This window comes from Clarias gariepinus, chromosome 1 (genome assembly GCF_024256425.1).
Source record: "Clarias gariepinus isolate MV-2021 ecotype Netherlands chromosome 1, CGAR_prim_01v2, whole genome shotgun sequence".
Taxonomy (NCBI): Eukaryota; Metazoa; Chordata; class Actinopteri; order Siluriformes; family Clariidae; genus Clarias; species Clarias gariepinus.
The window spans coordinates 10,154,175-10,169,874 of record NC_071100.1 but is presented as its reverse complement, the minus strand read 5'-3'; the positions used below and the strand labels follow the sequence as shown (position 1 = coordinate 10,169,874).

General features: G+C 37.2%; 1 protein-coding gene and 1 long non-coding RNA gene across 2 annotated transcripts; both read right to left on the bottom strand.

The window, feature by feature from the left end:
• Positions 1-284: 284 nt before the first annotated feature.
• On the bottom strand, positions 285-11,767 carry LOC128518803 (phospholipid phosphatase 3-like). Its single transcript, XM_053492136.1, has 6 exons — positions 11,432-11,767; positions 5,088-5,245; positions 3,048-3,328; positions 2,501-2,558; positions 2,211-2,387; positions 285-898 (listed from the first exon to the last, which is right to left on the bottom strand). The coding sequence occupies exons 1-6, from the start codon at positions 11,550-11,552 to the stop codon at positions 779-781; spliced, it is 915 nt and encodes a 304-aa protein (XP_053348111.1). The 5' UTR covers positions 11,553-11,767; the 3' UTR covers positions 285-778.
• A 2,717-nt stretch (positions 11,768-14,484) lies between these two features.
• On the bottom strand, positions 14,485-15,100 carry LOC128536985 (uncharacterized). Its single transcript, XR_008362477.1, has 3 exons — positions 15,074-15,100; positions 14,734-14,767; positions 14,485-14,568 (listed from the first exon to the last, which is right to left on the bottom strand). It is a non-coding gene; the product is annotated as an uncharacterized LOC128536985 (long non-coding RNA).
• Between the last annotated feature and the right edge of the window lie 600 nt (positions 15,101-15,700).

The following is a 15,700-nucleotide window of genomic DNA, read 5'->3' as shown; positions in this document are numbered from 1 at the left end:
CTGATATATCTCTAGTACCATGACTTAAAATCTGCACAAGCTCTGAACCACAAGATATTCATTTATCTATTTGTTTTAGCCTAATATCTGATATTTTATGATAAGTCCGCAAAATAATATAATACACAAAGGGACCCCATTCTGTGTATGAGCCCTCAGCTCATCTGTATTGTTATTACAGATGTTTCTCATCTTCCTTTTGACAATACAAACAATAGAAACTAAGAAACTATATGAGCTTTATGTCTGTTTAGTTGGTATATATATATATATATATATATATATATATATATATATATATATATATATATCATTATTATATAGGGCTTCTGTATGTAACAGATCAAGGTATTTTATACTTAACCGAACATTCAAGTGTAAATAGACATGAGGTTTGAATACTGTGCTACATTCTCAAATACCATTCACAGTCCACCAAGTACCAATTGCATTAAAAAAAATCCTTCCTGTGAGCTAGGAATTTGTTTCACTTGAGGTTAAATAACCATGTCGCTTTGTTTGTCCATTTGAGGTGTCGAGATTCACAATTCGAGTGAAGAACTTAAAACAAGAGGCTCCCTCCTCTAGGTGTCGCAGCTCACAGATGGCATTGTGGGCCTGAACGCCAACATGCAGTCAATGTGGCACAATAAGATTCACATGTGGTTTCTATCTGTCCAGTGTAGAACAGTCTGCTGATGGCCAAAGCCAGTGTTAGGCCAGTGACCACTTCAGTCCATGTCCACTGGACAGCTCAGCCTATCCTGGGCTGTTAGAGTCATGCTAAAGTGAGGTGGTTGTTCCGATCCACACTTGGTAGAAGGTCTTTCTTAATAGGAGTTGGTGGAATGGACGAGCATCTGTCCTTTGACCTGAAGAGGTCAGACACGTAGAATGCCTAGGAAATGGGAGACAAGACAAAATTATTATTAGAGGTACTCAGGGGAACAGAGCTAGTGAGTGAGAAAGTGCATAGCCTGTCAGGGTCCGAGCATATGTATATATACATGTATGTGTTTCTTTATTCGTACCTGGTAACTATGAACTCAATGAATGTCTTCAAAAAGGAAGAGGTTTGGCAAAAGAGTAGAACTCAATAGAAAATGCAGATCTTACAAGGATATATAGCCAAAAAGAATTGGCAGAGATTACTATTTAATTCCATTTAACAATGACTGGTGTTGAAAAGCACAGAATAAAATAATAATAATAGAAAAACTGGGAAAAAAAGGAGGTAATATGGATAAATTATGGTTATCATTTTGTCCCTGATGAGTAAGCGAGAGGGCAACAGTGGTAACTCCCTTTATAGACTTTAGAGGAACCAGACCCAACAGGGAACCCGTCTTCATTCGGATGATATCAGACAGTGAGACCATAAATCAGTCCCTGCTACAGTTTATCTGTTTGCTACAAGGCTTAAAGTTCAAAAGAGTACAAGTTTATATAAAGTCCGTGTTTGTTAGGGGAGATTTGTGCCTCGTTTTTTTTAAAGAAAGGTTAAGAAATGTTTAGTGTTCTTGAATGCACAAGTGCTGCGAAGTCAGAGGCAATCAATTTATATTGATCCAGGTTATACTACAATCACCTTATACTTTAACATACGGTTTTACAAATGAATCCAGACTTCTGAGCCTTTTTGTATATGTATTAAATAGGACTGTAAAAATATACTAGAAACATAAAGGAAACCATTGAAGAAACACTGGTACAGACTTTAGACCTAGCTGTGACTTTGACTCTGATGGAATTCCAAAACTGACTCATCTGCTGGTTATGATGATAATTCCATATAAACAGTCACTGACTTCTTGCTTAGATCTTACACATACAAGAATCTTGGCTGGACGGACAGAAGGACAACTGAGAAACAAAATGCCTAGAAATGGAGGCGCAAACATGGAATAATGTGGGAGCTAATTATATAAATACATTTCCAACTTTAATAACCTTAAATTCCACAGTGGTATGTTTTGGTATCTTCATCCATACTGAATGTTGTCCTTACAAGGAGATCAATATCGACTGGTTCCCATGTAGTGATTGTTTACATTATTTTACATTTAAATGGTAATAAACGAGTCAAATGGTTATTAAAGTTAAGGGTTAAACTTATGCATTATTTCTAATTAATAATTCACTATTCAGACATACTTTATGAGATCTTAACAGATGCAGTAAGTCGAATGTGAGTGTGTGTGTGTCCTTACAATGCAGTAGGCCACCAGGGCTCCCTGTGCAAAGCCAGCCAGTACATCACTGGGGTGGTGCTTGTGATCAGAGACCCGTGATAAACCGGTGTAGAAGGCCATCATCAGAAGTGTGAACTGCACCAGAGGCCGTAGCAGGCGCGCTCCCTCCCAGGTGAACCGCGACTGCAGGTACAGCTACACAGACACACACCAGACTGGAGTTAGTACAGACAACTGAATCTTTACAATTTAAATGCACAAGCAAGTAAAATGAAGCTTAAACAGAGATTAAGATTTGAGGTACTTACAGCCAAGTAGAGCATGGTGTACATGGAGAAAGAGGCATGGCCTGAGAAGAACGACTTCCTGATGAGAACGAGAGATATGGAGAAAGTTTAGTTGGCATCATCAACACTGAATTATGGACTAAACAGGACAAAGTGTCAAGGACTGACTGAACATATCTAGAAATTTTTTTCCTTGAGAGAGGAAGTAATAGCTTTTCTGTCTCACTGAGAGAGCGTTAAATGGTTTAGTACGATAACCGGATTCTTGTAATGCTAACTGGTGCACTTTTGCACATCAATCGCTTTGCTTAAAGAGCATTAGCCTAGATAACGCAGCTCGGTTATCAGATTAAAGGGAACAATAATGCCAAGCTGCTACATTTATGTTCACATATATATATATATATATATATATGTATTAACTACCCAGCTATAACATTTGAAAATAAAACCAAATAGATTTTTATATGCATAGATTTTCCTATATATTAAGTTCGTCAGATACTAGCATGCATTCCAGATGTGTTTACACTGAGAACATGGTCCATTCATGCTGCTGGTGTCATACCTGGCCTCTTGAACCTTGCTGTCTTCCCCTGTGCACATGTAGTCGGTGATGTAACCCAGTGAACAGTTAATCCGGGAAAAATCGGGCTTGCACACATCCAGGAAGTGAGGACGCAGGCGGCCCACCGACACCTTACCAATGTCCGTGAAGGACTGGCTGATGGCGCAGCCAAAGAGGAAAACCCCGACCTGCTTGTAGAGGGCCGACAGGTAGGGGTTCCTAACAAAAGCATTGGAGCCCTCGTGGAGGTAGTGGATCCGGAAGCTCTCGCCTATCGTGATCTATATGTGTGGAAAGTCAAAATGAAGAGGCAAAAGGGTTAAAAGCAATAAAAGGTTAAAAGTTCCTAGTGTTCACTCATTAGCTCATTTACACTTCAAGCTTGTCAGAAAAGAAGTTACTGCATTTTCAACATACAAAATGTTGAAAATGCCTCCTGAGATCCTGCCTTCTGCACTCGGATTGGTTGTAATAATTGGTTGCAATAATCTATTGGTTGGTCATTATTTTTACGCATACAAGTACATTTGAAAAAAAATAAGAATGTTTCTGCAATGGAAAAACATTCGGTCTATCTTGCAGATCTTCTGGTAATGATGAATTTGGGGGTAAAAACTGTGGGAAAACATTATGTTTCTGAATTGTTTGTTAATTCTGTGGACGAATTTTTGTTGGCTGTTAACAAAAACGAACACTTACATGCAATTTAGTAAAACACCGGTCTGTTTGTTAGTACATTTTGGGGGTACTCGTGTGCTTTATAATTATTATAATTTTAATTATTAATAATATTATACAACAGTAATACATCAGGAAGTGTTCTTATGTGCATTTTTTTCCGTCCATATCTAATTTTCTCGAAGACCAAATTTCTTGTGTAAACGCACAAATAAACACCTAAATCCATTAATATCCTGCTAGACAAATGAACACCAGATTTTGTATATTAGAGTGTGTTCTTGCACTAAGAACAAGATCGAATAATACTTACTATATAAGTATGTAATTAATACATAATACATTACTACAGCTAAACGCTTTAGATATATTCTGCTTTAAAATTTGGAAAAATAAAGAAGAGAATTGAAACTACAATCCTCGAGGTTGACAACAGGCACAACAAACACTAAAACCGAAACTGTACATCTTTTTTTTGTTTGCCCTCCTCAGTTGTAATTACTCCATCTGTTTTCATAACATTAATCTTCATCCTTGCATGCGCAGTTTCTGGACAAACAACTTTGGCCAGGAGAGTTAAGGAATTTTACGCATTCGAGTCATATTTAAACATCATTTTCTTCACTTATATATAATTCGAACCATATGTCTCAGCTCAGCTCTCCTCCTCCCCCACAGGCGAAGCTACGAAACGTGTGCGAGGGAGAACTGGGGGGGATGTGGCTGGTTTTAATAAAGAGAATCGCTGAGCTAGCTGTTGAATCTCACTCTGATGGTATGCTGTTTGCTTCCCAGTCTGAAATCTGGGGCCTCTCAGAGTATTAGCGCTGGTCTGGGACCAGTGTTTCAATTCGATGAAGGCTGAAATTCGTTCCTCCATCAGATCTCTTGCACGGAAACACCTGGCCCGTACGGGTCCAGCTCTGCGCCGTCTGAAACATTCCTCAAAACCCGTTAACTTGCCGTCAACCGCAAGACACTTGCTTCGTTCTTGGAAATGAGGATGCCTTTTTGAAAATGAAAAACGACTAAATGGGACCCAGACCAGGGAGTCTTCTGTCTGTTCTGTCTTCTTTCCACAAGCATTTATTTCCAGAAAGAAGAATCCTAAGAAAAATGTTACGTGGCTATGAACGGTTATTTATGAACAAACTGCTCGATAAACTACAGCAGTAAAGCTTGTATTGGAAGATGCTTTCATCTTCATGTTGGACAAAAATGAGAACAATGAGAAGGTCAATTGTTGTAACCAGAGCCCATCCTGAGAACACTGGACATGATCAAACCCCGGATAATAACAATTACACACTCACTCGCACCCCACAAAACCATCCCAGAAGGCCGCAAATTACAGAAACTTACTGAGAGGATGACGACCAGCGTGCCCACAGCTGATAAAACCCCGTCGTTGATGGTCTCTCCATCTTTGGCTGGGTATTTTATGGAGTCGTCACTGCAATAGAAGCCTCGGCGGTACGGCCGGACAGCGCTGGACTCGATGATCAGGAACGGCAAACCAGCTAACGAGAGAGAAGAGATTGTGGCATTTTATGAGATTTCCTGGAGTCCTTTGGCTCATGTATATCTGCTTATTTACAGTAGATATCGATCTGTGTATGTGCATCTATGTGTGGAGTCTGTTTTCAAAAAGAACAAATTGAGTTTGACTTTTTTCTCCCCCCAAGTAGCCTGAGGGTTTTATGAACTCTCATGGTAAGCCCTGCTCCCACAGCTGGAGAGCCTTCAGCGCACCAGCGCTCCTCAAGAGCACACCAGAGATCATTACTGCAAGAAATGTTAGAAGCTTAATAGCCTACGAGTGTTTACTGTAGGGATGTTTAACTCGAGCAGAAATTACGAGCAGATCGTAAATGGTCTTAAGCAATAAAAGTGAAATGTGCTGATGGGAACTTTGATAAGGCTCCAGAGTAGATAACTGAGAAAAAAGAAACAGAGAAGGTACAATTCTCCCTCTCTCTCTCTCTCTCTCTCTCTCCTTCTCCCTTTCCCTATCTCTCTTTTTTTTCTGCCACATTTTCTTTGTTCAGGCTTGAAAGCAGGTTGGAAATTCCGAGAACCGTTGCTAAACCCTCAGGAAATCGAGTTCTCTCAAGCGAACAAACAAACAAGAAAAACCACATTCCACGTAAGAACTGTATGGAAGTTTAGTAATTGCAGTTGAGTAATTTGCTTGAAAGAATGAATAAGGTATAATAAAAAAAAAAACAGCTAAGAAAAATACACAACAAATGTAATATTTAACCCTCGGCCACTGTAAATTTTAAAAGTTCTAAACGTGATAATTATCTTAATATATGATTTCAATTATGATTATATACAAAAACAAAAATCTTTGTGCATACAGCTCTAAGTACTTTACACTGACAGAACAAAATGATGCAAAACACTCTTCTCAAATGACTGAACATTTACATTTAAATGTACAGTAAACTTAAACATTCAAAAAGCAATAATTACAAAGTATCCAATGACAATATGGACAGAATTTTGGATGCATGCAAATTTTTGTTTTATTATTTTTTTATCCTAATGCACAAGAAATATAATATAAAATTCAATTATTTATTATTTGATCATTTGAAAACAACTCTTTTAAAGTTGTACCAAAGACACGCTGCATACTAGGGTTGCCGATTCGATTTGCATTTGCATGATTGTATCAAAATTTTATAAATATCCTAATTTTATGTTAAGTTTTAAAATCTAAACATCCTTACACTTAAACAAACCACAAAGGATGCTGCGCTGTGTGTAGAGTTTAGAGAACGCCACCTGTAGGATTATAGATGAAGATGATTTTAGCATCTCAAATGCAAACCAAACAAAAAAATAATAATTTTGGATAAAATATGTAAATCGCCACTTGAAAGAATCTCCATATGAATCCATTTTCCCGCTCTCTACTGCCTACCACCATCAGAAAGTGTACAACAGATTATTTAATTCAATTACACTAAGGATCTGAAGTGAAGTGGTGGAACGTTTCCACTAAACAGCCTCCTCCCCGAACAGAAGTGAAAACAGAAACTTCAACTAAACAGAAGTGTTCGATGCGATGCGTGAAAGGAATGCATTCTGTATCGTTACACCAACTGTTTCAGATACACCTGGGGAATGATGAGTGCTTTTTAACCAATCAGAGACTGATTTTCTTGCATACAAAATACTTCAACAAATGCCAGGTTGACCTTGAGAGAAATTATTCCTCTTTGGCCACGCTTTTCCTTCAGGCTGCTGGTTTTTATTTAGAGCGCTGTTTGAAATAAACATGGGGTTACACTCTGGACTCAGATCTTAGCTTTCTTCTTTTTTTTTTTTTTTTTCAAAGTTCAAATGAGATGAAAATAGGTAATTCATAGGTAAATGAACCTGCAAGTCCAGAATCCGCTACAATTCTGGTTTACATCCACACGCATATTTTCCAGCTCTGGCAAGGTAAGTGCAGTGTATTTGTGCATGTATGTGAGGGCATTTTTTGCATGTTTCTGTCTAGACTGTAAAGTTGTCTGTAATGGAACTTGCATAATTAAAGTGTTTTTTGACCACTCAGACCAAATGCAAAAGATACCTTTATTTCTCTATATAATCCCGTGCTACACTAATGTAGTGTCTCACAACAAGGTAGACACTCCTTTACTGGCCCATTGCTTTAATCATCAAAGGAGTACCCCCCCCCCACCCCCAATCCTGACTTCACTTCAAGCCATTTCCACATGTTCGGCCATTAACGGAGTTCCTGGGAGGCCAGCGTTTCGGCCCTGAAGCAGATAGTCTGATCACGGCTTTGGCGTACTGAGAAAACTTTCTACCTTGATGGTATCCAAGCACTAGCGTTACACTGGGGTAAATGCATAAGGAGTTTTTACTCGCACAACTGTGTTCTATTATTCTGCACGATCTAAAGGCCTGGTGTGATTTGAATAATAATAAAAATAAGCTCCTCTGTTTGCTTAGAACCATTTGTTCCTTCAAAAATGATCCAGCGTTAAGCCAAACACATGGCAATAAGTTGCAATGTGTCTGTATGACATCACTAAAGAACTGGATATGGTCTAAGGCAGATATTTATATTAAAGTTTTTCGGAAGACACAGATGTCCGTGCATTCCCAGCTGGAGGTTATTAATAATTAAACCTAAATGGCGACAGCTGCCGAGTGTTTGTTTCCTCTGCTGATTGGAGTAGACAAGTCTTTAGTAATCTCGAACATATCCAGCACAGCAGCCTGCGTGCAGAGCTACAAAGCTGATTAGAAGCATGCATTTAAATCCGGCAGAGATTTTATTGCAAACAGACACACACACAGGACATAAAGTAATTCACTTGTATTGAATATAATAATGTAAAGCCATTCTGAAGACTGTTGGTCTGGATAATTGACTTGTTTTAAAAAGCTAAATTTGTAATATTAATTTAATATTTTGGAGATTCTTTACACATATATTAAACGGTCCAGTGTTTTTTTGTTTTGTTTTTCTAAAACAGGATGAGGTTTTTTTATATTTGACATGTGATACTTGTATATCAGAACAAAAAAATCTTAAAATACTTTGGTGAATACCATATATGTGTGTGTAGTTACTGTTTACCAGAAGTATGCACTATGATATCTAATACATTACAGTCTGTAAAAAAAACATACCATGTTAGATACCTGCTGAACCATCGTACTATGACAGTACCTACCCTGTTACTCTTTCCTGCGGTGCCTACCATGGTAAAATCGGATAAAACTATACTATATTATAGTCTATTATGTACTAAAGTTTACTATAGTAAGATTTATTATGCGTTCTTACATTCTACATCTTTCCATAACACCATAGAAAATGAAACTCTTAATGACCCAGTAAACTTTTTTTGACAGCTGGTAAAGATAGGATAGGTAGGATAACGAAGTCTCGGTTTTGCCTTATAGAAGCATATAGAGTGGACTGTGGAGCATTGAAAAGATGTCATGTGGTCTGATGAGTCCAGATGTTACAGAGTGATGGGAGAAACTGGATAAGAATGAAGTCAAGCACTCATCATGCCCAGTGTACTGAGTGACTGAGGGGCAGGGTTATGATCTGCTGTTGCTTCAGTTGCTCAGGTCTAGACTCAGCAACATTATGTGGCAATAAAATGAAGTCATCCGACCACCTGAATGAAGTGAATCACCAGATTTCATCATCAACGGATTTTCCCTTCACGGATGGCATATGGACATATTCCAAGATGATGATGCCAGCATTAGTCAGGCTGAAATTGTGAAAGAGTGATTCAGGGAGCATGAGCCATCGTCTTCACACATGGATCGGCCACCACGGAATCTAGACCATTAACCTCAATGAGAATCTTCTGGAAGTGCTGGAGATGGTTTCACACTGTGGTCCGACTCTCCCGTCGAGAATTTAAAATTCGAAATTAATGCAAGGAAGTGAATGTTGGCCGAATCAAAGCGAAGGGTGGTCCAAAGAAATGTTAGACTTCTTGGCTGGGGAGTGTAAAAGGTGTATGTAGGTGTAGAAATTTACATAACAAATTAACATTAATTTAACATTTCCATCCTTAGATCCTGTACCAGTGTGTGTGTGTGTGTCTGTGTGCATCTGCATACAAGAGGAATTGCTCAAGTGCTTCCTCCATGTGGTTACTCCACTCCGACCGCACCAGCAGCTGAACATGGCGCACTTGTATTCGGGCCATCACCGAGGACAGCTGAAAGCCACCGAGGCCACGATACGGCTAGCCGAGGGAAACAAACAAATAATAAACAAAAAACACATGCAATCTGTATCATCTTCCCCAAAACTCTGACATGGCTTCTGGTTAATCTCAGGTCACTCCCTGTGCTTCATCGGGTAAATAACTTCCTGGCTGTTAAGAGATAAGATAGCGAATTATCTTGGGGAAGTGAATACAGACAAACAAGAAACGAAAGGATGCTGGCATTCTCTTCGAAAGAAAAAAATCCTGAAGTGAAAGCACAACAGAGCCTACAAGCTCACATTCCAGTGAAACTGGCCACAGGAATGTGTAAAAGCTTATTAAAAGCTGTCCAAGCACAACATCACGCCCCACCTTTTCCTTCCTCGTCTACCTTTAAATCACATCCTCTGTCCTAGACTTGAACCCCGAAAAAAAACACAACAGCTCTGTTCGCAGCTCATGGACCTGAATGTCAGGAATTAGAAACACTGCTCTCGCTTCTTAGCGAAAATCCCTCTTTCCTCTCGAACAATGAAGTCAGCAACAATGTGACGGAAAAGCACGAACGGATCTGTAACAGGTTCGTACTTGACTTGTTACAGTTACTAGGACCATTTTTCCTTTTCATGTTTTTTTCGATGTAGGGTGGATTTCACGTCTCCCTGTGGACTCGGGAGCTTCGTCTGCGTAATCTGCTATTTCACCTTTCTAACTACATCCTGCATACCGGCTGCAGAACAACATGACATTGAATTAAACCAAACAAATCTGCATTTCTCGTTGTAGAAGTAGTGTAATGTACTCAATTGTTAACTCACTGTCCTGTCTCGTCTTTCATGCCAGCTGTTGTCTTTATTAGTTTAAAACTTTGGCTTATAAATACTGACAATAAAGGAGATTTTATGATAAATTTATATTAAAATTTTTTTTAAAAACTGCTTTTCTGTCCTGTTCCGATCAAATTATTTGTTAAAGCTATGATTGCACTGCAGAAAGAGGTGTGTTGTGCAATAAGCGCATTTATATGCATGTGTAAAGCACTGTATTAGTCTATGTGCGGTGTGTGATTTGGGTTCACATCATGCTCAGATAAACATGTAAAATGAACGCGATTGTTTTTCCATAAGCGCAACAAACCACTTTAACTCATCAGAGGACTTATATAGAAGAAAGCAAACACCTGCAGAACGCACACACAGAAATGTAACACCATTATAGTGACTTCTGTTTATTTTCTTGTTCTTTTTTTTTTTGTTGATTGGATTTTTTTTTTATAGATATGAAATTCCCAAAAATGTTTTTGATTTTCAAATAAGCAGGATTATTGGTCAGATAAAAAAAAAAAAAGTTTAGGACTCTTAAAGCACCCTTTTGTCTATTATTGACAGATTTATTGTTGAATAAAAGAAACAATAAGCTGAAACATCAACAGAGAGTCATGACCTGGTTGACCAGGGGTTTCTGACAGATGTGTTCATGCTGGTCGTGTCGAAGATCTCAGATTTATCTTTTTTTTTTTTTCATTTAAAGTCGGTAAAGAAAAGTAAAACCAAGTAGTAATAACGTGTGATGACGGATACAATTTATTAAAAACAACAGGTAGTTAAAAGTACATATGCAGTATATTATATATTTATTTAAGTGTTATACTCTTTTCCCTATATACTATTTTAGTTCATATAGTATAAATGCATTATTTTTTTACACTAATGTGTTATTTTCTATTCATCTGGAATTAAGTAAGAAATAATTAAAGACATTTAAATAACGATTGTATTGGTAATAGTTACAATAGTTAATAAATTGGAAATAAGGACAAATATTTCTTATCTTTTTTTTTTTTTTACTCTTTTTTTTCCAAATTTATGGCTGCAGAACAATTTGTAATCATTCATTCATTCATTCATTCATTCAAGGCTGGAAATGAGGTAGAGCTGGGGATCCATCCATCACACATTACAGCAAATAGAAATAAAAAACAAGAGAAGAACCTACCCAGGAAGAGACAGAAGAGGTCTAGGAGGACGAGGACTTTCCTCTGGCTGGTGTCCTTCCCCTCCCCGCTGGGGCTGATGCCCTCTGAAGACATCACCTTCTCACACAGTAACCGCTGCATTGACTCGCTCTGGGTCTCCACACGCAGAAAGAACCGAGATCACTGGGAGAGAGAGGGCTGGGTCAGGGGTTCGGGGTTCTGGACTCGAGGTTCTGGACTCTGGGTTCCTCTCGGAGGTTCAGTGCTGAGGGCTGAACCCGGACTGTAACTTTGTAATTGAAGGATTCAGGGATTAAAGAGCCGAGGTGTTACTTTGTATCGCGCCGAAAACAAAGACTTTCAGCTGATTCTCTGAGCTTCAGGAGTTTTACACGGAGCTTTACTCCACTCCGCCCCCCCCGGGGCGAGGCTCCGCCCACTTTACGATAACCACGCCCACAGTACGTGCTCCTCCTTATCCTCTTCATGAAAGGACTACTGTTACTACTGCTAGTCCTACTAACAACAAGAACAACAACCATAATAATAATAATAATAATAGCACTACAGGTACAAGTATATATATATATATAATAAAAGCATATTTTACATCCATATTTATTAAAGGTAAAATAATAATAATAATAATAATGGCACCATCCAACTTACTATTTAAAAAAAATATTAATTATAATAATATACACATCTATTTATTCCTTTTTTTTCTCTTAACTTTACATCAGTGTTTTTTTATTCTTTCTTCGGTTATTCAGTGAGATTGCTTTGTATGCTGTCCACAAGTTTTTTTTTTTTCTTTGTATAATGCTCATTTATCATGTTCTGATTTGTAGGAAAGAATTAAAAAATAAAATTACACATTAATTTTTCCATGAATATATAGTTAAATTATAATAATACTCATTCAACGTGCCTGCAAGAGATTAATACAATGTGGTTTAAAAATTATTTCTCAATAGTTAAAAATGTGTGCATCAGCAAAGAAAATCAACGATGATGACATGATGATGATGATTAGTAGTGGTACTAGTATTATTTAACCATAAATATCAGTATTTTACCATTTTAACCTACTACACATTTCTTTCATCCTGTATCCTGCATTATACTAAAAAGTAAAAAAAGACAATTTAAAAACAAACTGTACACAAGTACAAACCCTAGATAGATAGATAGATAGATAGATAGATAGATCAAAGTAGAACTTTATCAGCTGTGTGTTAATGGAGAAGGAGAGCAAAACTTTTGGCACTCACTTAGCACCCAATGACTGCCAGAATTTTACATTTTATGTTACATTGTGTGTGTGTGTGTGTGTGTTGGGGGCTGGGTGTCCTGCTCGTCACATTAAAATAATTTAACGCCTGGTAATTTGAGATAATCTTGGGCTAGAGGTTTTCACAGTAGAATCTTCATTCAGTAGGATCTGCTGCTTTAATCTCCCTATCATACTGTATGAACCACAGATGATGAGCACTCTAACAGCCACCCCAGCAATGGACTATTCTCTCTGTTACAGTCTGGGAAGTGATTCCACTCATTGAAGGCCAACACAGAGAGACTGAGGAGGGGCTTCTTCCCGCAGGCGATACGGTCTCTCAACCAGATCAATACACAGGACTAATCATCTCTGCATTTTTTGCATTTTACTGCATATTATACTGTGTATACATGACAAATAAAATTTAAATTTATTTACAGAAAATGCAAGAATGCACAGAAATGGACACTTATGGACATTATTCATCTGTTCACTCATGCACAGATGCACATACCCCGGTACTGGACATTTATTGACATATGCACATACATGCACATTTGCACACCTTCTGAACATTTCTGGACACTTTCATTTATTTCCATTTTTATTTCCACTTAAACTGCTATTTTGTCTTTTGTACATATAGGTTTTTATATTTCTTATATATTTCTCTTTGATATATATTTTGCTCCATTTTCTTAAAGTTTCAACCATTTCTTATTTCTTGTAAATTGTTTCTAAATTTAAGGTTACAGGCGGTCGTATAAGCACTTTACTGCATATCATACTGTGTATGTGACAAATAAAATTTAAGAGTTTTTAATGACATCATTATAGAAGAATGGAGTCTAAGATATAATATAGAATAGTATGTGTTTATGGAAACATCTCACCATCAGGGTGAAAGTAAGTTCAGTAGATCCTGACTGGTTCAGATTTATACACACCAACATTGTTTTGTGATTGTTAAAACTCCAACTTAAAATTTCTCATCTTTCAAAAAAAGAAAGTCAATGGCGCCATCTCGTGGTCAGGGATCCTTGAACTGTAAAGCCCACAATACGAGTTATTTAACTGTGCAGTAAATCTAAAAAATTAGAATGAGGTTTCATAATTTAATAATAAAAAAAAACATTCCAGATTCATTTCACATCTAGTGAAATATTTCAAGAAATTATTCTTGCTGTAATTGTAATGATTACATCTTACAGCCTATAAAAATTAATAACTTTAAAATACTTTTACATTTTCCTTAGAACAATCAAAAAAGGAGCAACCATACCAAAAATATATAATAACGCATTCAATACTACCACTTTGAAATCCAAGGTCTTAAAAATCAGAAGAGAGTTCAGCGGATTTTGTATATGAATATATTTGTTTGCATTTATTCAATTAGTTTTAATACAAACATGAAAAGAAAAGACAAAAACAGGATCATAAACAAAAACAGTGTTTAAATCAAAACATAAAGCAAGTTCCTACAAGACGGTGCAAAGTCTTCGCATTCCGAACAAGGTGTAACAATTACAGTACACAATATAATTCACACCCATAAAGTGCTATATTCTTTTATTAATATAAACAGATTATTCTTTTTATTAACCCTGCCTTCTTTTCCAACTGAAGTTCCATTACACACACAGGCACTTCAGTCCATGTCTCCGGAACAAGCTGAGTGCTTACAGGAGCCGTACATATACCCATAAAGAAGTGCAGGAATTGTGCAGATTATCTGAAGGGGTGATTCATATTTGATCAATTTCAAGGCACATTTCAGTACTCCGTTCTGAAAACGGTTAAGTTCAGGAGGAGTCGGCGTAGAGCTCAGGAGGAGGCAGCAGGTCGACGTCAGTGAAACTGAACTGGTCCTCCTCTCTGGAAAAAAAAAAAAAACAGATTGGAGAGGAATGTTCACTGTAACTCCAGATCACTTACCTCCTCCCTCATTTCATTTCCTTAGATACACAAGTCTCAGACTTCAATTCATGTGCATATTTATTTTTAACCCTTGACCCTCACCCTTTTCATACACATACTTACACATATGGAGGCTCCTCCACATCGTACAGCAAACCTGTCAGTGAACACAGACTAAAAGCTTACCGAGAGCAGGAAAGCAGTGCTTGGATCTTGTTTGTGTGTTTCCCAATTATATAAGAACTTAAATGATGAAAGCAAATGATAAAAACAGACAAAGAAAAAGAAAAATGTGCCATATTGTTTAGTTTGATTAACACATTTAAGCTGTGCAGTTGTTTTAATTCTTGGACCATCCCATAACACATCACCGCGTGCAAAGTTGGAGAAATTATCCATTATACATTCATGTGTGATAGAATTCCAGTGGTCAAAGCTCAATTCAACAAAAAGAAGGACTTACCTGGACTGTTAATGCTGCAAATCAAAACAAATATTAGAATAAATGAATACGTAATAGAATATTGAAGAAAAGTTTGTTTATTTAATTTGAGGGGGAAAAAAACAACTCATTCTATCATGCTCATTAAAACTGAAAAAAAGGCTTAACATTTTTTTTGTTTGTTTTTGTGTAATGAATCCAGAATATAGTTTCACTTTTTTATTAAATTCCTAAAAAAATTATTAATAATAATAATAATAATAATAATAATAATAATAAATAAAAACCTAGACTTAAAGCTAAAGTCACAAATGAGACTGTATGCATTTTATTAAAATATAACTAAACTGAATGAGTATACTGTACTTGGTGGAATTTAGGTCTGTGGTTTCGGTTACAGTGTTCAGCTCATCTTTGTTGTTCTGGAAGAAAACTGCAAGCTTGTGGAGAGCTTCGTGATTCACACTGGGAATAAACACACGTGCAATATGTTGTGAGCCATTGAGAGGTAAAGTAGCTGATACTTCTGCTCTGTAAATCTTCATAACGACTCTAATCTGATGTCCTGGTGGTTAATTGGTGATTTCTGAGGCTGGTGACTCTAAACGAACTTCTCAGCAGGAGAGGCAAGTCTTGGTTTTGCTTTCC

Coding starts and splice junctions, on each gene's coding strand:
- LOC128518803 (XM_053492136.1), bottom strand. CDS start 11,552: ATGCAGCGGTTACTGTGTGAGAAGGTGATGTCTTCAGAGGGCATCAGC. Junction 3,329..5,087: donor CGCTGGTCGTCATCCTCTCA/GTAAGTTTCTGT, acceptor CCACACATATAG/ATCACGATAGGCGAGAGCTT. Junction 899..2,210: donor CCCTGGTGGCCTACTGCATT/GTAAGGACACAC, acceptor CCCATTTCCTAG/GCATTCTACGTGTCTGACCT.